The 20,938-nt window shown below is 38.2% G+C and overlaps 1 protein-coding gene across 4 annotated transcripts in view; it reads right to left on the bottom strand.

Moving 5' to 3' along the window:
• Positions 1–20,938, bottom strand: part of LOC106668118 (CTL-like protein 2) — a 47,379-nt gene that overhangs the window by 21,086 nt on the left and 5,355 nt on the right. Inside the window, exons 2-3 of one of the 4 annotated variants that reach the window (XM_024230462.1) lie at positions 357–527; positions 178–292 (exon numbers count right to left, since the gene is read on the bottom strand). The exons of 2 other annotated variants lie outside the window; for them this stretch is intronic. In XM_024230462.1, the coding sequence (XP_024086230.1) occupies positions 178–214 (37 nt within the window). In that variant the 5' untranslated portion in view covers positions 215–292; positions 357–527. The remainder of the gene's footprint in view (positions 1–177; positions 293–356; positions 528–20,938) is intronic. One more of the 4 variants, XM_014396579.2, reaches the window with a different exon arrangement.

Genomic DNA, 20,938 nt, shown 5'->3' on the forward strand with positions numbered 1-20,938 from the left:
AAAATCGACAACATTTCTTTCATCAGAGGGTAGAAAATGTGCAGATTTATAACTCGTTTCTTGTCTTCTTCGCCAATATGCCAACGATGCGCGTTGTTGCTAGTCTTCTCAGACAACACGCATTATTAATTTTCCGGTAATTTTCCAAATTGTGCGTTAATGTAAATTGGCTCTTACCATATTTTCCGGCAGCGACATCGTCGTCATGACCCATCCTTGATTCCCTGGGCCCATTAAGCGGCGACGACTCCCTCTCACATTATCTTCGGTCAACAAGCTCACCTCTCCCACCCTGGATAGACATAAACGGCGGTAATCAATCTCTTATCAGATAAAATATATAAAAATAGAACAACCTTCTGTCTAAAAAGCTGGTTGGTTGTTTGGTTTTTTAAAGAAAATACGCCGAACTTTCCAAGCACGAAAAGCAGACAATTCTGTCAAAAGACAACTGCGGATTCCCCATCACCAATCAGTTGCTGTCCTCAGAAGCAGCGGATCGGGCAAGCTCAGTGATGCTTGAAAACCTAAAAATCGCGAAAATACGCGGGTCCGACTATATCAGACATTGCTGACCACAGTTAGCTGATCTACATGATACACCCTCCATCCTGGTCCGATTAGCGTGTCTGGTATATTATTTTTGTATGTTCGATGTTCTCTACTCAACCCATTAGTAAGTCATAGAGAAAGTCAAATCTTAAATAACGAGAATCAATAGTTTCTAGCTATGTCATAGTAAGGGACAATATATTTTGTAGAATTGGTGTACAATCATAAGGGTAGTCTCTGTAAGTACAGAATCTTAGTAGATTGGCTCACAAAGCTGGGAGTTTTAGATGACGGTTTTCGAAGAAGATAAAGTGAGTTTGTTGGATTGATATCAACTTGACGTTACTGGTCTTTGTAAACCACAGTTTTTTTGTAGAGTTGATATCAAGATGAGAATATGCTGGATCAGTAAATACCTGAAGCTAAATCGGAGTTGTTGGTCTTTGCAGGTAAGAGTTTTTTTGTAGGATTTATGTAAGTTCAGAAGTTGCTAGTCTTTGTTAGTGCCAGTGTCTTTTGTAGGATTGCTATAAATTCAGAACTTGCTGGAATTTGTAAGTGTGTTGGATTGATGTCAATTCAAATGTCTTCGCTCTAAAGGGAGCAGTGTGTTTGTAGTATAGATGTTAATTCAAATACTATCGGTTTTTGTATGTGATAGTCTCTTTGTAAAATTGATATAAAGATAGGAATAGATCAGTGAATGTAACGTCTTTGCAGCGACGGAGCATTTACATGATGCCAAAACAGAGTTGTTGGTGGACATGTGGATGGAATGCTAGGATGGTAGGAATGCTGTGAACTATGACAGTGCTGGTCATTGTCAAAGTGTAACTTCACGAAGAAGTACAAAGTACTGATACCAGAACGGAAAGAATGGGTCAAGCGAACACCACTAAAGGCAAATTCCTACTGGTATACTGACTTCTCCAAAACCGACAAGGGTACGGGAGCTGGGGGTCTTTGGGATGAACCACAAGACCGAACTGACGGTAAACCTAGGCAAGTATGCCACAGTTTTTCAGTCTGAAATAATAGAGGTTGAACATTGTGCCAGAGAAATAAAAAGGCTAGGAATACATTCCGGAAGACAGCCATCTGATAGCTGGGCAGCTCTCAGGGGCTTAGCCTCATGCGAGACAAAGGCAAGGAGTGTTTGAAAATGCATGGAGGCCCTGACGGAAGTCAGCGACATTAATGACCTGACCCTGGTGTTCAGGGCATAGAACGAAAAAGTTGATATGCTGGCCAAAATGGACTCTATGGGCCCAGAACCCTACTGCGGCCTAGCAGCCTGCAACAAATGAGGATACATCTTAAAATGGATCCTTAATGAGTCCAAAACCTGGTGGAACAATACCACAGGTTTGAAGCACGCGAAGAGATTCATAGAAGGACTTACAAAAGAACTACGGGAAGAAACCGCAACCGAACCAGGATTCTGGTTAGACTCCTGATGGGGCATTGCCACTTAAGAAAGCACATAGGATAGGAGTACAGACAGAAGAAACACTGTGCAGATACACCAGGAAGAGGAGAAGTCTGCAGAACACATTTTATGTTTCGGAGAAGGTCTACGTAGGTGCAGGTTCTTGCAACTAGGACAAGAAAAACCACAAGCAAGATCCTACATCAAGGAACCGCTGGCAAAGCTGTGGAGGCTGGTTAATAGCCTGAAGCTGACCAGTGAGTTATAATTAACAGATGAGCACAATAGATCTATTTAGGTCGAGGTACAGTAGGTCTTGTGGCAGTGTGTTTGTAGTATGGATGTTAATTCAAATACTACCGGTTTTTGCATGTGATAGTCTCTTTGTATAATTGATATCAAGATCGGAATAGATCAGTGAATGTAACGTTGTCTTTGCAGCGACGGAGCATTTACATGATGCCAAATCAGAGTTGATGGTAGTTTATTGGTGGACATGTCATTAATGAAATGCTAGGATGGTAGGAATGCCATGAACTATGACATTGTTAGGTGTCAGTGTTTTTTGTTGGATTGAAGCGAAATTAGAAGTTACTGATCGCTGTGAAAGCTGTGCTATAATTTTATCGATGTCTATTCAGAAAATGTTACATATTTGTAGGCGACAGTGCCTTTGTAGCATTTTTGTTAATTTGAACCTTGCTGGTCTTTGCATTCGGCAGTTTTCGTTGGATTGATGTCAAAATCAAACGTTGGTGGTTTTTGTAGGTAGCAGTAATTGATTTCGATTCGTACATATTCTATTTATTTTAATAGTAACTGATGCAGTCTTGATTTAGTCGAATCTTTTGATTCTGTCATATTCACGAAGCCATTTCTAAATTCTATGTCGGTTGGCGATGTAAATTAAAAAATTGGTAAATTTGTTTGATAATTTAAGTTCATTTATATTGTGTAGGTACATTGGCTGAGATGTTTCATGTCAATTATATTGGTCAATTATGTTGGTATGTTGTCCAGTTTGTTTTTTCTAGTTATTATTTTCGTTTAGTGTTCTACCGTTTCTAAAAACCGAATCAGTAAATTTTTATTATTCATTATTCCTTTGAGTCACTTCTGAATTTCCTTTCTTGCTTCTGTCAGTTTAATCTGGGGAAAAACAGCAACAATGACGATGAAATGACAATGACTGTATCACTTCCGGTTTTGGGATCAAAAGTTTCGGAAACAAGGCGCACGCTACAACGGCCGATCCATAGGCCTAAATAATGCACCCTGGGTCGATATTTATCAAAGATGTCTTCTTAGAAATGTAATTTCCGCGATTTTCCCTCAAAAGACTCGGCCGGGCGTGTCCGTTGGTCGTTTCTAAAACCGCACAGAGGAAAAAGAGACCTGCGGTTTAAGTCGACTTTTTAATTTCTACCCGGATCAATTATTGAAATTATCCAAAAGAAGACTGTGGAAGGTTGATCATGACCTATTTCAAACGGTCAACATCAGGAAACCATTTTATTAAATTATTAATCGGGTAAACATACTGAAGATGATGTTCGATGTTTTGTTTTGACACGTTGGCCTAGAAAGTCGTTAGGGTCGCGTCAATGGACATCGATCAACCTTGAACCGGCACTGCCAAGAACATGTGGCAATTTGCTTGCTTCTTACGTTGTTACAACAGATTTCGTTAAATCGTTAACAAGTAAGGTCATCAAAATGGAGACTTTGATATAAAATAAATTTTGGTTCGGGTTAAAGAATCCAGGATGGTTATTTTGTTTATTTTACTACTGCTTGCACCGCAACACAGCTTCAGCACATTATATATCCTTAAGAGTTTAAAGTTGTCTACCACTTATCTGTATTACTCTTGACCACAAGAAGAACCTTAGGCAAATCTTGGGGATTAAAACCGGAAATGGCCTATTGGCTATATACGGCAGTAATAAGACCCAAAATAACCTATGGAGCTTTAATGTGGTGGACCAAAGCTCCACAAAAAGCATCTACTCAAATATTAGGCAGCATACTAAGCCTAGCAAACCTATGTATCACAGAGAACAACCGATACAAGTGCACTAGAAACTCTGCTAAACCTCCACTGGAAATATTCATACAAGGAGAGGCTAGGAAAAGCTCATTTAGGCTCCAAAAACAATTAAATTGGAAAGGAACTAAACAATTCGGGCATACAACCGTAATCAACAAAATCAAACACGCATTCTTTGTAATGGGGACTGACTATATGACCCCGGAAACAATCTTCACACCATCCTCAGTCTCAACGGACTACAAAGGAAAGGAAGAACACAGGAGAGCATCAGACACAGTGGTATACAGATGGCTCCAAAAACAACGAAGGAACCGGATCAGGCGTTTTCTGTACAAGCCCAAAACACGAGTAATCAAACACATTGGAGAAGTACACTTCGGTCTTTCAAGCAGAAATACATGCCATCAATGCTTATGCCCTGGAAAATCTTAAAAAAGGCAGCATTAGCATGTAAAAGAATCACATCAAAATTAGTCAGTGAATGCATCCAAAATCTCCAAAATCTGGGGAAACACAACAACCTGATGATATCTTGGGTGCCAGAGCACAGGGGAATTTTGGGTAACGAGAAAGCAGACAGTCTGGCCAGAGGAGGATCTGCAAGACATAAAGCGGCCCATACACGCTTAATATTATTGCACAATGTGGGTTGCACAATATTTTGACGGAGGCCCTTCACTGCTCAATATTATTGCGCAATATTTTGGGTTGTGCAATTTAATTGATCGTGTGTAGACGATATTGATGGTAGTGCAATATATTGTGCTAAATTCAAATTCTTGAAAATATATTGTGCAAACGGGAAAAGGTTGTGCCGTCTGTAGGCAATATTGCGCAATATCCCATCAGTCAGTATCAACGCGTGGCAGAGTACGCGTAGTCATGGCTGCCAAGGAGCTGATAGGCAATTCATTTTCGAATTCATTGACGTTTATCGTGGCCTTCCAGCGCTGTGGGATGTGAAGTGTAAATATTATACTAATCGTGCGAAGAAGAGGGAGCAGTATGAAGTATTGTTAGAAAAATACCGCGAAAAATATATCAACTATATTGCACAAACCTAAATATTGCGCAATAATATTGAGCGTGTATGGGCCGCTTAAGCCCCAAACCTATACTTGGGATAACCAAAACAAATATAGGATCCTCCATCGCAGAATGGATCCAAACAAAACAAAAGGGGAAGTGGATAAACTCTAGCGGTGCTAGACCTCACCGACTGGCAAAATCACTGCTGCAACTGGAGAGGGCTAAACTCATAGGAGTGATAGGACCGACCACTGGTATCTACACAACATGGGCATGTACAATAAAGATCCCATCTGCGATTATGTAATGAGAAGGAAGAAACAGCCACCATATCATCTTCGAATGCGAAGCAACAGCTCAATGGATATACGAAAATATAACATAGGAAAAAACTTAGGGAATCAAATTGTAGCAGCGACAGTCAATGTCTTGATACTTCTAAGGGGAAGGATAAAGTCTATTGCACTGAACTAAGGAACTAGGAAAGTACAATAAGCCAGAAGGCTGCAGTACCTTGGGAGTACAAACCCTGCTTCCTAGTATCCTTATCACCATACCATACCATACTGCTACTTTTTTTCTTTTTGTACTATTTCTTACTCAAACTAGTACTCCCTCGACTAAATATCGATGCCATCTGCTGGAAATAAACTTCCGAAACTGTTATCATTCTAAAGACTCGCCACCTTTGATCGTTTATATTTTACTGTTTTGTATGCTGCTATAATCATACAATTCTTAAGGTTAAAAAAAAGAAAATGAAAACAAATGAGAACTAATGATTTGACACGGGGTGGCTTATGGATTTATGTCCAGATTCCCTTAGAGAAACATTGATGAACCCAAGAGTTCATTAGGCGGTATAATTGTAAAATGAAAGAAATTAACTCTGTCTTTTATGTTGAAGTTTAGACTGTATTAATGATTAAAACAACCAAAAAGGGACATTATGATGGCTGTAGGTGTTGGGAGATGTGTTAAGGGCCTGAGTCTTCAGCGGGCAGGGATTCGGTGACGGTCAAATCGTCGATGGAGTCCAGGCTGAACGTGGAGTCGATTGAGTCCAGGCTCAGATCCCTATGGAACGAGTCGTCGAACTCGGCGATGGAATCGTTGCTCCAGTCGCCCCAGGCTTGGAGGGAGTCGAGGCTGTCATTGCTCTGAGAACGACGCCTAGGAACGGTCAGGATAGCCTCTTCAGACTCGAGGGCGAACAGCCTCTGGCCCTTTAGGAACGGTATGTCGTCCGCGTCGTCCTCCATCGAACTCGTCTGAGTGATTCGGGTCTGCATAACTAGCCTTCTGTTTATATGATGAGCGTCAATGCTTGTGCAGTTTTTTTTTATTTTCTACTGATATGTAATTTAGTTTATCGAAACTACCGGCCATGTGTTTTTTTTTTGTTAAACCCTATGAAATTAATATTTTAAACAAGTGCGCGAAGCTTCGTTGGACAAAAGGTTTCCTCCTGGAAAATAGGACACTGTTACGTCTGAGTAAGTAAAATTCACAAGTGTACACACAAAGACTAAAGCTAAGTTTACACGAAGTCCTACCGCTGTTATTACCACTACTGACTTGACCTATGTTTACAGCTCTTACTACCATTTGTCCTCGAAAAACTTTGAACCTTCTACTATCATTTCCAAATTCTGCTGTACGTTTTGCATACTACAACTTTCTTCGTTATATTGCGAACTCTTGCTACTCCCTACTGTCACAAGCAAAATAGAACTTACGTAATACGGTTAATGCGTCTTGGTACGTGATAAATAAAGATACTCCAATACCAAGCAAGACCATAAATAGGCTCAAGACTTGGACAAACGGAGGGTTTACAAGATAAAACATAGACTACGCCATCTCAGAATGGGTCAAAAAGTCCATTTGAAGGATATGCAGTAAGAAGGAAACTGCCACCCATATTTTCGACCCCTGCAGCAACAACAGTCAACATCTTATTAAAAGAAGATTCAATTGATCTAAGGAACTAGGAGCCTGAATGCTGCAGAGCTACCCATCTAGTATCCTCTTATCATCGTGATCATCACTACTACAATCTCTGTGGATATTTTGCACACTCTAATATTTCTATTGTTCTTTGTTACTCTAGTACTATTTGTTTCATCAAATGGTGTTACTATAATTGAGACTGTTAATAGTTCTTAAAAAAGGGAACAGTATTATTACTTTGCAGTTGATGAATTTTTAAACTATTTTTATTGCTGTTTCAAATCAGTTAACTATAGCTGCTGACATAGTTTCAATACTGCTATTATTTCTGCTTCTCCTGCTATTGCAATATCTGCTCTTACTTCCCTCGAAGTACGTGCTATGCTCTTTTGCCTACTGCTCAATTACTGAAATTACTATTTATCCTCAAACTACTTATACTAGTACTACTTCTGTGTGGTCATTGCACATATACTGCCAGATGACCATAATGTATATTAGTCCTTTCAGATGGACCAATTAACGGACCAATTATAAAAACTATTCATTGTATATGCTACCATGCGTCTACTGTCCTAAATCGCTGCTACCGTTAATGCGGCTACTTTGTTCCTACTGCTTTACAACTATTCTTTCTTTCCCTGCCACTATTTGATACTACTCTTCCTCATGCTACTTCTGCTAGTACTACGGCTGCCATTTGATCATAACCGGTTACCTCAGTTCTTTCAAACGCTTCAATTTTCTTCAAACTAGAACTGTTCAGTCTGACTTGAGTTCTTTCAAAGACTTCGGCAATTTTCTTCAAAGCAAAATGGTTAACTTTAGTCCCAAAAGAAACGGATAAAGGATTGGACAAATTACAGAAATCTTTATCTATTACTCTGCATCTACTGTCCTGCATTATTGCTACTGCTGCTACTTTTTTCTTACTGCTTTATAACAATACTTTCTTTACCTGCTACTGATACAGATACTACTCTTCCTAATACTAATTCTACTAGTACTACTGCTACTGTGGCCATTTTACTATTACTGGCAGATGATCATTACTTACAATCTCTCAAATGCTTCGTTGGTTTTCTTTAAACTAGAATGGTTCAACATGCGTTCGAAAAGATAGGGAAAAGGTATAACGTACAATTCCAAAAACCTTCACCTGCTACTGTGCAACTACTGTCCTTGTGTTTGCATCACTATTATGCCACTATGATCTTATTGCCTTATTGTTACTCTTTCTTCCCTTGCTAAAATTAACGAACTGCTCTTATTCAAGCTACTATTTCTACTAGCACTACTGCTGTTGTGGCTACTGTACTCTAACTGCCATATGATCATAACTTACGTTAGTTCTTTGAATAGCTTGGTCGATTTTCTTCGAACTAGACCAGTTCATCTTGACTTAAAAAAGAAATAATAAAGGATAGGACAAATTCCAGAAACATTCATTGCATCTGCTACCATGCATCTACTGTCCAACTGCTTACCGATAGCAATCTTCCTCATTGTACTAATGCTCCTGCTGCTTTAGCTGTTGTGCCCATAGTGCCAAATGAGATACTATATATGGTCTTCCAAACGCAAGGACAAGAGATTTTGTTTATTTACGAACTACCCAATTAAACGCTATATATCCACTGGTGCCAAACCCAACTAGGTTATCGCAGATATCGATGGGCTCATAAGCCTTCCAAAAATGTTATACACATGTCACTAATGAAATCATTATTTTTATACCTGATCGTCCTTAATTTTTCTACTGGTACTTCCTGCATCTTGAATAATCAGATTCTCTTCTAAGTACAAATTATGATTGTTGATGAGCGATAAGAAGGACAAAATAGAATGATAGACCTCTAGCCAAAGTTGACGGTTTGTTTGAAAAATCTCATAAAAAATCCAAGGTCCGATGTGGTTCAGCCGACATCTGGAGCGTTGTGAAAAGAGCCGTCACAACGAGTTGATTGCTCTAATTGGGGACAATGGCAAGCGCGTGGGCCCGGTTATCAAGCCAATTGGATTTATTCGCGTTTTATATCTATGCTTCCGAGGCCGATAGAAAGAAGTAGAAAAAAAAACCGATTAGAAACCTTGGCCGAGAGACAAAAGCTGCCGGGTAATGGACGCCCTTTCAACCGTTCCGAATAAGAATGGTAACGCTTTAAATTGCCGTTTCAATTGTCCACGAGAGAGAGGAAAGATCATCAACCCCGGCCGGCTGACAAACTGGGAAAACTAGAAAAGGACAACGGTCATTGTTTAAAGTGGACTTGAAAATCTTTAAATCGGATGGAATAATCTGAATGAGGATGTTAAACTGTCGACAAAATCGGTTTTGAATACGCAAAACATAAAACTCGAACAATCAGAAGAGATCAATATGATAACCTGCTTTAATTAATGACTTCTGGGGTCATGGGGTTTTTATTGAATGACTATTCCCAACCGAAATGGAATTACTATCAATCCTCGTAGCAATCTTTCCAAAATAAGTTTGGAATCGACAAGAAAAGTTTGCCTCTCCCTGTTTATAACCTTAACGGCTGCCAACATACAACACATCCTAGCCAATGGCTCATCGATATGAACTGGAGCAATATTTGCACCAAATCCCCGTTTGAAAATATTTTTACCAGTTGTAGAATTTTTTTTATCTCGAAATTATATCCTTTTCGTAATCTTTTTAAGCGTAGGTGTAGAATTGGCAAGAAAATCTTGCCTCTCCCTAATTGTATTCTGACGACCTGCCATAATTTGATATTTCTCTGCCAATGTCTCATTCCTTACGAAGTGGAGTAGTAATTTTACCAAATCCTCCGGTAAATATTTCTAAAGGAAGATTTGGAATTTGACAAGAAAACCTTGCCTTGACCTGCTTATAACCCTGATGCCAGCCATCATACAAAACTTCCCAGCCAATGGGGTCATTCCTACAAACAGAAGCAGTATTTGCACAAAATACTCATGTGAATAGTATTAGTTGGATGTGCAGTTTGATAAGAAAATCTTGCCCCGACCTGCTTATTTCCCTAAGTAGTATTTTCACTAAATGTATTTTCAGCTTAATAAGCTGAAACGCATCTGTAAAACTATGTGGGCCAAAAAGCATACAGACTGAAGAGTATTTTCACCAAATCCTTTTGTAAATAATGCAGATTTGGAATTAGGAAAGACAATCTTGCCTCTACCTGCTTATACCTCTAACGTCATGCCATCGTATAATTCCAACCAATGTCTCATTCCATACGATCTAGACCAGTATTTTTGCCAAATCCGTTTGAAAATATTTCTACAAGTTGTCTTGACATGAAAACCTGGCTTTGACTAGCTTATAACCCTGATTGCATGCCACTTTACAATACCTAGGGAGAGATGGTAGAGCCTCGGAGAACACCAGATTTTAATGGAAGGAAGGAGGATGTGTAGCCGTTAGGGATAGTGAATGCTTGAAGTCCATTGCTAAGTAGGCGATGTGTGAGTCAGTGCTACTATACGCAGCCTCAGGTTGGGTACGTGGTAGTCTTCTGCAGAATGGAAGACATTTGAGCGCGCACAGCGCATTGTTCTGTTGGCCGTGACACGTGAATACCGCACGGTATCCACAGATGCCTTAGAAGAAATAGGACGTCTTCTTGTGGACTTACAGTCAAAGTACCTTGGCTACAAATGGGAATTGACGAATGGAAAAGTTACGTGCATCTCAGTCACTAGAACATAAGAAGCGGCAGAGTGGGTCAACAACGAATGGCAGCGCAGATGGGACGACTCAAGAAAAGGACGCCATAAGCACGAAATTTTCCCGAGCATTGTAAGAATACTCGAAGCTGGCCATTTCACATCTCAGGTATTGTCAGGTCATGGGACTTTGCAGCGAAACTATATAGTTTTAACTTGAAAGATGTGACGGCTTGAAAGACACTTGAGCTCGCACAGCGCATCGCTCTGTTGGCAGTGACACGTGCATACCGCACGGTATCTACAGATGCCCTAAAAGAGATAGCAGGACAACGGTCATTGTTTAAAGTGGACTTGAAAATCTTAAATCGGATGAAATAATCTGTATGGGGATGTTAAACTGTCGACAAAATCGTTTTTGAATCCGCAAAACCTCGAACAATCAGAAGAGATCAATATGATAACCTACTTTAATTATTTCCTGTTAACATTTTGACGATTTCATTGCGCCAGGGAGCTTTTTTTAAATTCAATTTAAACTTCCGGAAGGTTTCTTTTACCAAAACTAAAAAATATTAGACTGGGATTACTTTGCAACCTTGATGAACCTGATGAACAACTAGGACAGGAATCAGAGATGTACAGACAAGGTCGTGCTTATAATGAAAGGAATAACGACGTTTGACCAGCTAAAAAAGTTTAATACAGCCAATAAATAAAACCGTACTTAAAGATAACTTTGAGAAACACATACAAAATGCATAAGAATATGGAACGTGGACAAACCTTTTAAAAGTCATTTCACGAGATTTAAGGAAAACAGAAAGTTTTTGTTTTTAATAAATTATTGCTCAAATTTATCGTACCAAGGACATTATGCTTAGTAGAAGGTAAATAAAAGTCCTACAAGAGCTAACTGATGCAACTTTGTAACATCTTATAAGTGAATATGAAATTAAATAAGGTAGAGGGGTAAAATATATACTTTTAATCTAAGGTCTTGGTTGTTGTTAAAATAACATTGGGCTAAGATGCAACCTTGAGAATCACGTGAATAATTGAAAGGAATCTGATGGTGCGTCTCAAAATCATGTGAAAAAGTAAGTTTCTAAGTTTTATAATATGCCTTCTTTGCATGTCGCTAAATAAGAGCAAAGCACCTGGGCTTAAGATTCAATTTTGATAAGATTCTGTGATGGCAAAAGTCAAAAGCATCAGAAAAGAGTAACTTTCACGTGATAACTATTTTATATGACATAAATAGTGGGCGCATAGTGATACCTTGTGTAACACCCTGTAAGTGTATATAAATGTAGATCATGGTAGATGGTATATTGGATTTGGAGTATCAAGAACGTAAACTTTTGACGAGATAAAGAAGTCAGAAGGTTAAAATAGTAGTGGGCTTAAGATGCAGCATTGACAGCTAACTACATAATTGATAGGAATGTATTGGTATGGGACAGAAGCATCGTAAAAGTGCAATTGTCACGTGATGTGGCCTTTACACCAAGTTAAATAACATCATAAATACAAATGGACTTAAGGTGCTACCTTGTGCAACATCTAATAAGTGAATACGGCTCTAAAGAAGGCAGAGAGTGATTGGGTTTAAGATGCAACCTTGAAAAGAACTCGCATAATTGATAGGAATGGTTTTGGTCAAAAACATCGGAAAAGTTATTAAGTTTGTTATGGAAGAAACGTTTGAAAAGTTAAAACAGGAGGAACGGGATCCAATTAAATAAGTTGAATTGAAATAATACCGGGCCTAAGACTCAGCCATGGGGAATTCTCTGCAGTTTATTTAATGTATAACCGTGTGGTGTTTAGTGACCATTAGCCAATGATTATTTGGAGATCGTGAGGTGTGGTCTGGTGTGACGTAGGTTTAAAAAAAACATTTCCTTTCTCGTGCCAACGTTTCGATCTTTATTGAAATCATCTTCAGGGCCTGGAATTTATAAACATCGTTTAAATTTTCCAAATATATGTAGGACATCGCCAACAATGAGAAAAACTTGCATCGGCTATCAACTTTTTTGTTGAAATGCAGACAACACAAGGCCCTGAAGATGATCTTAATAAAGACCGAAACGTTGCATGCTAAAGAACATGTTGTTCTAAAACCAGAATGCACCTCACGATCTCCAAATAATTAATGTATTAAGTTAATATGGATGAGAATGTCGTGATGATTTCGTTTTTGATGAAAGTGATGTGACAAAAGGTAAAGCATAAGACTATACTTAAGATGAAACCTTATGGAACACCTTGCAATAAATAGAGAAAATGGATATGAATTTGTTTGTTATGAAAGAATCGTTTGTAGATTTGTAAAATAAGAAATGTATTAAATTTAATACGTAAGACTGAAATAAAACTGGACTTAAGATTTAACCTTGAGAAATATCTGTACTAGGCGAATCATGCGCCACCTGTACGCACATAATCAAAAACACGCAGATAAAATGTTTTTACTGCATAACAGCTAACATTTGACTTTTAATAATAATAGCGATAAAATATCAGAGTTATTTGAAGCATTCGGAGATTTTAAGTCCTTGACTTCTCGTGGGGCCAGTGAGGCGACCTTGTTCGACCTTGTGGCCGAGAAATGTCTTCGCCCTGTACTTCATTGCCAGCAGATGAATCAAAAATCGTCCTACTCGTATTAAATGATGTACATTGTTGAAAAATAAGCCGTTCTCTGGAGTAGAAAAACAGATGGAAAATGGAGTAGTCAATTCCGGCTCATTTGAAACATCTCCAAGGCTATGTGGATAGTTAGGGCATTTAAACGCCCATTTAATTTCCGAAGAGCAATTACATCCTAACAAACCGGATAGTGAAATCACTTTGTCCGCTTTTGTTATCAAGTTTTTGATTTTAAAAGTTAAATGCAAATCGCCCAGAGATTTTTAAAACCGAGTTCAAAATTAAAGTTGTGAACTTCTGGATTGTTTCGGGTAAAAAGGATCAAAGTCCATTTGTGAAATTGCAATAATCACCGAGTTTTTATTCGCTTTATCAGGCAGATCATTATTTCAATTTCATTAGCGCGGAGGCCAAGGTCGTTAACGATAAATAAAACAGCTCACATAAATTAATTGACTCGATTAAGCAATTAAAATCAATTCGAATTGCAGTTGTGTACAACTTCTCCGGGCCGTGAATAATATTCGTGAAAAACTGTGGATTTCTCTCTTTTGGTCGTTTTCGGTCCGCCTAGACTCGCTGTTTTGAACTGTCGCGTTTAAAATTATTATGTGAAGATATCACAAGTCAGTTATGCATTCTTCGTAAATTATTTTGTCCTATGAGTCCTTCGATAATATTTTTTTTCAAATACAAAATTTCGAAAGGTTAAGTAATTCAATTAAGAAAATATGCTGTAATCGGGAAATTTAAGGTCAGATTGAGTGTCAGGGTAATAAGTAGGTATAAGCTAGATATTTTTTTCTACTCCCATGCCTTCTACAATAATTCGACAGCCGCTTAGAAGAATTTGGTGAAAATTGTGTTCCAGTTCATTGTCTGGGAGGTACTGGAAAATGGCCAGACGTCAGGGTTTTAAGCTGGTCTAAGCGACTTTCCCTTGTAAAATTCTACAACTTGTAGAAATATTTTCAACAGGATTTGGTGAAAAATTCAGTTTGTAGGAATGAGCCCATTGGCTAGGAAGTTTGCATGCTGGGTGTCATCAGGGTTATAAGCAGGTCAAGACAAGATTGCCTTGTTAAATTCAATGTATTTTCAAGAGGATTTGGTGAAAATAATGCTTCAATTCGTATTAAATAAGGCATTGGCTAGGAGGTTTGTATGACATTTTTTCTACCCCCATGCCATCTAATTCTACAGCCCCTTAGAAAAATGTGGTGAACGAACTGTTCCAGTTCGTATAGAAAGAGACATTGTCTGAGAGGTAGACCAGACGCCAGGGTTTTCAGCTGGTCTAAGCGACTTTCCCTTGTCAAATTATACAACAACTTGTGGAAATATTTTCAAGATGATTTGGTGAAAAATACTGATTCTGTTTGTAGGAATGAGCCCATTGGCTGGGAAGTATTGCATGATGGTCGTCGTCAAGGTTATAAGCAGGTCAAGGCAAGATAGTCTTGTTAAATTCAATGTATTTTCAAGAGGATTTGGTGAAAATAATGCTTCAATTCATATTCAATAATTCATTGGCTAGGAGGTTTGTATGATGCCATGACATCAGGGTTATAAACAGAGAGATTTTTATCGAGATTTTCTTATCACTTCCTGTTATTCAGTTTAAAAAAATAACTCATAATTGAATAAGCATTAGAGCGAATACATATCTTCCTACTTACAGATTCTTATTTCTAATAGTCGGGAAAAATTTATTGTAAATTGGCCTGACCCTTGTGAAAATAGACCTTTTTATCATCTACTGGATATAATTGATTATAAACGACCAATTCAAAATAAATCATTTATCAACACCTTAAACCATAAACCGCACAACCCTTAACGCGATTTTTACGTCTGTTGGGAACAGAAACAATTAAATATTGTATATTTTAGATGGTACGGTTCATTAGATTTAACAAGTGAAACAGGGCGTACCCACATGTCAATTTTTATTCTAAACGCTGTCTTAAGAAATGTAAAACGGCAAAATTTTAAAATCCTCGTTTGAGTTGAACGGTAAACGTGTTGATTAGACAAGGGCAGTTTAATTAGCCCAGTAAAGAGTTTATTTTGACTCATAGTTTGTCATGATCGTCTCAAAATCGTCACAATTTCAGAATTTTTAACATGTTTAAATTTAAAATTGTGAGTTGTTTCTTCTTGGGCGATGGTCCTAGGTGAATGATGAGGATGGCGATCAAACGGGTGCGACAGACCAAAATCGATCAGAAACATCAAAATTCTGCGGCTACCTCTCGGCCATGTCCAGCGGTCCGAGATCGTCCTTGCTGATTGTCAAACAATTGTTAAAAAAACAAAACGAAAATCGATAAACAAAATTCGGCATTTGCATTTTGCCCCCCCCCCAGTCAATGCGACCTTGCTCACTTCACAAAACAGACAATTTTCCTCTCCGGTGGGTACACAGTCCGGATGCATTTTGCGGGCAAGTGGGTTGAACACAAAAAGATTGGATGCGGAAAAAAGAACAAACAGGGACTTAATTTTTTTTTCTGGGCCTGTAAAAAAGAAGAAAAGACTACAAACCATGATCCATTGAATCATAAAATTAACTATATAAGAAGAAGAAAAAGAAGAAAAATATTTTATAATATACCAAACCCCAGGTTGTTATAAATAAAACAATCTTTCAATTAATTAATCTTTATGTAAGGTATTGGTTGAGATTAAAAAAAGTCAGTGGCACAAGCGGGATTCGAACCCACGACCTTCGAGCTATCGTGACTCAAGTGGTAGAGCAGTGGCGTATTTAGCCGAAGGTCATGGGTTCGAATCCCGCTCGTGACACTGACATTTTTATCTCAACCAACAATTAATTGAAAGATGTTATTTGGTCAATCGGCCACGAAATCTAATGAATTAAACAAAATAATATTTGATTTTTTAATATGCTGATCAGTGATCACCGGTTCGAATCATATAATTTTCTAGGCTTTTCTTTCAAAATGATCTTTAACTTATTGTGGTGTTTCCAGCCGTAAGTCAATAAGTAAGATGGAACTAGATCACAAAATCTGACAAAAAGCTCGACCTGTGATTTTTCTCTCGTGAATTTTATTTCGCCGAAGATTGCAGTTTACTACGTATTCTTTTTATCTTTGTCGGATTTGATGAATACATTTCTTATCTTTAGAGGAGGAAACATGTATTGCAGCAAAAAGTAAAAGTTTGCTTGCAGTTCCATGTACATCATGGGATATCAGGATTTGATTAATTCAAATCCTAGAAAATGGATTTATTTTATTCTTCAAATCATGAATCCACTTGTTTTAACTGTTTTTCGGCGTGATAAGTCAAAATATCGTGTTTTAAATTATTTGACTGGATGCTTAGAACTGTTATTAACTTGGGGACCTTCAGGCACATTTCTGTATTTTGAAAATTTTTTCTCAAAATAATCATGAAATCTTGTACGATTTTAATTTAGAATTTAAACACAATGTGTTAATACAATTTTCATAGTTGAATTTGTTAAATAAGACAAAGGGATTTGCTTCTTTCTTTTTATCACTCCGACGTGATGCATGGCAATTCTAAAGTAGTAAAATTGTATATGTACTTTATAACGATTATAAAATTATACGGTTTTTATTGTCGAAGTGGAATCGATAAGAAAATCTTGACTCGACCCGCTGATACCCCGGACGCATGCCATCCTACAATATTTCCCTGTTAATGGCTCATTCCATACGAAATGGAGCTGTATTTTCACCAAATCCACTTGGATGGATATAAGCGGTTGTGCTCCCAGGACACTATAGCCTTCTGGCTTACTGTACCTTTCAAAAAAAATCCTCTTGAAAATTGTTGTCATAGATTTTTTTATCTGGAAAGCATAACGTCTAACTGCTCAAAACAGCGAGACTAGGCGGACCAAAAGTGAGAAATCAATAATATGGTTTCCTAATATTAGGAATTACTATCAATCCTTACTAGCAATCTTTCTAAAATAAGTTTTGAATCGACAAGAAAATTTTGCCTCTCCCTGTTTATATCCTTAACGGCGTGCTAACATATAGCACTCCTAGCCAAAGGCTAATTCGATATGAATTGGAGCAGTATTTTCACCAAATCCGTTTGAAATTTCTACCAGTTGTAGAATTTTTTTAAATCTCGAAATCAAGTCCTCTTCGTAATCTTTATAGACGTAGGTGTAGAATTGGCAAGAAAATCTTGCCTCTCCCTACTTGTATTCTGACGACCTGCTTTAATTTGATATTTCCCTGCCAATGGCTCATTCCATACCAACTGGAGCAGTATTTTTACCAAATCCTCCGGTAAATATTTCTAAAGGAAGATTTGGAATTTGACAATAAAACCTTGTCTTGACCTGCTTATAACCCTGATGCCAGCCATCATACAATACTTCCCAGCCAATGGGCTCATTCCTACAAACATAAGAAGTATTTACACGAAATCCTGACGTAAATAGTTTTAGTTGGATGTGCAGCTTGATAAGAAAACCTTGCCTTGACCTGCTTATAACCCTGATGCCAGCCATCATACAATACTTCCCAGCCAATGGGCTCATTCCTACAAATAGAAGCAGTATTTGCACAAAATACTCATGTAAATAGTTTTCGTTTGATGTGCAATTTGATAAAATCTTGCCCCGACCTGCTTATTTCCGTAAGTAGTATTTTCACTAAATGTGTTTTCAGCTTAATAAACCGAAATGCATCTGTGAAACTATGTGGGCCAAAAAGCATATATAGACTGAAGAGTATTTTCACCAAATCCTTTTGTAAATAATGTAGATTTGGAATTAGGATAGAAAATCTTGCCTCTCCCTGCTTATACCTCTAACGTCATGCCATCGTATATTTCCAACCAATTCCATACGATCTAGACCAGTATTTTTGCCAAATCCGTTTGAAAATATTTCTAAAAGTTTTCTTGACATGAAAACCTGGCTTTGACTAGCTTATAACCCTGATTGCATGCCACTTTACAATACCCAGGGAGAGATAATAGAGCCTCGGAGAGCACTAGATTTTAATCGAAGGAAGGAGGGATAGTGACTGCTTGAAGTCCATTGCTAAGATAGGCCATGTGTGAGTCTATACGCAGCCCCAGCTTGGGTATGTACACTATTTGCTGCAGAGAGGAAGAAACTTGAGCGCGCACAGCGCATTGCTCTGTTGGCTGTGACATGTGCATACCGCCCTAGAAGAGATAGCAGGACGTCTTCCTGTGGACTTACAGTCACAGTACCTTGGCTACAAATGGGAATTGGCGAATGGAAAAGTTACATCTCGGTCACTAGAACATAAGAAGCGGCAGAGTGGGTCAACAACGAATGTCAGCGCAGATGGGACGACTCAAGAAAAGGACGCCATACGCACGAAATTTTCCCGAGCATTGTAAGAATACTCGAAGCTGGCCATTTTATGTCCCAAGTATTTTCAGGTCATGGGACTCGACTCGACAGCGAAACTACATAATTTTAACTTGAAAGATTCCTCAGCTTGCGCGTGCGGGCAAATCGAAACCGAGGTCTAATTGCTTTTGAGTGTGAAATATATGCTGGAGCTCGAGTAAAATGGCTACGAGATACAGGCGAAATACGTGCAAATATGGACACCCTGAGGAGATCGATGACAACGCCAGCGAACTACCGAGCTACAACGGTTATGTGGCTACTTTTCACTGACGACCTAACCAGAAGAGATGATTTGTGGTTGTTGCCATTTCTTCACCAATGCAGATTGGGTGGTTTTCTATGGTATTCCATATATGTCGTGTTGAGAAGTCTCTCTTGACTTTCCTGAGCCTTACCAGTTCGTACAAAGCGGGCAGTTACTTGGCGGACTTTCAGGGGTTCATAAGTTCAACCGTGTCGTTGTCATCTGGGTTAACTCCAAGCCATTGTACAATTGTGAAACCAAGTTGGCAGGGTATTCTCCAGGACAGACCAGGATGCCATGCATTTTCAGGGCTTTTGCAATCTTGCTCGGTCCTAGTAAGGCGAACTCCTACCTCACGTCACTTCACGATAGCTCAAGTGGTAGAGCAGCGGCGTATTTAGCAGAAGGTCTTGGGTTCGAATCCCGCTCATGACAGTGACTTTTTTATCTCAACCAATACCTTACTTAAAAATTAATTAATTGAAAAGAATATATATAGATATTTTTTTATCCACCTGGTGCAAGTGATCCCCAGGTGTATCCGAAGATTTTTATTCCTTTGTCTGCACGTGGTTGCGAAATTAAACAGAAATCATCGGTCAATTTGGCGATTCGTTGTAGGAGTTGACAGATTTCCATTTAAGACCGTTTCAAAACGTATCCCGTGACTAATCCCGGCCGGAAATAATTGACCGTCGCCCTTTTGCGGAACGGTCCCACATAGCAACAGGTTATTTCAAATTGCAGGTCGGCGTTGTTTCTTGGACAACGAAAAATATTGTGCAATACGCCCTCTTTTTGTGAATATTAATGATCAGTTTAGATTTTTAAAAAAATTACGGAAAAATCCGTCTCGGAGTTTTCCCAATGGCAAGAAATAAAAAGGAACACTGTTTTTTAATTCTGACGATCGTCCTCTCGGTCATTTTTCACTGAAGGTGGAATATTCATTACTCGTGTAACTTGTTTACGTAATGAATGGACTGGAAGTTCAACGAACCGATGACAAACAATCGTATTATTTCCTGTGCACGACTGTTTGTTATTAAAAGTCATATCGACGTAAGGAGGCGAAAGCAAGTTGCAAACTTGAGGCGATAAGCTCATTTGTTCGGAAAGCATCTGATAAGAACACGTACTTAGATACATGGACGACACGATTAAACTGTGAGATATCTTGATACAACAAGAGGAGCCTGATCGTAAAATTCCATCAAAATTTCACTAGATATAAGGATATTACAAAACGTCAGAAAGAGTTTGAACAAAACTACAATTTTACTTAGTATCAGGATTTAATAAAAGGAGTAGAAGAGAGTTGAAATGTTTAAAATTTCCCTGGATATTAGGATGTTACAAAACGAAAGAAGCTCCTTGATCAGCTCCTTCTAACGTTTTATAACATCCTAATATCCAGGGGAATTTTAAACATTTTAGTCGAGCTCCCACTCGTTTTGTTAAATCCTGAAACTTAGGAAAATTGTACAGTTTTGATCAAGCTCCTTCTGATATTTTATAACATCATAATATCCAGGGTATTTTAAAAATTTGAATCGAGTTCTTCTACTCGTTTTGTTAGATCCTGATACCCAGTAATATTGTAAAGTTATGATCAAGCTCCTCTGATATTTTATAACATCACAATATTCAGGGTATTTTAAAAATTTGAATCGAGCTCTTCTACACGTTTTTTTAAATCCTGATACCCAGGTAAAATTGTACAGTTTTGACCAAGCTCCTTCTGATATTTTACAACATCCTAATATTGAGGGGAATTTTAAAAATTTGAATCGAGCTCTTCTACTCGTTTTGTTAAATCCTGATATCCAGTAATATTGTAAAGTTATGATCAAGCTCCAGCTGACATTTTATAACATTCTAATATTCAGGGGAATTTTAAAAGTTTGAGTCGAGCTCCTATTCGTTTTGTTAAAACCTTTA

This window comes from Cimex lectularius, unplaced genomic scaffold, assembly GCF_000648675.2.
Source record: "Cimex lectularius strain Harlan isolate CLEC.00 unplaced genomic scaffold, Clec_2.1 scaffold55, whole genome shotgun sequence".
NCBI lineage: Eukaryota > Metazoa > Arthropoda > Insecta > Hemiptera > Cimicidae > Cimex > Cimex lectularius.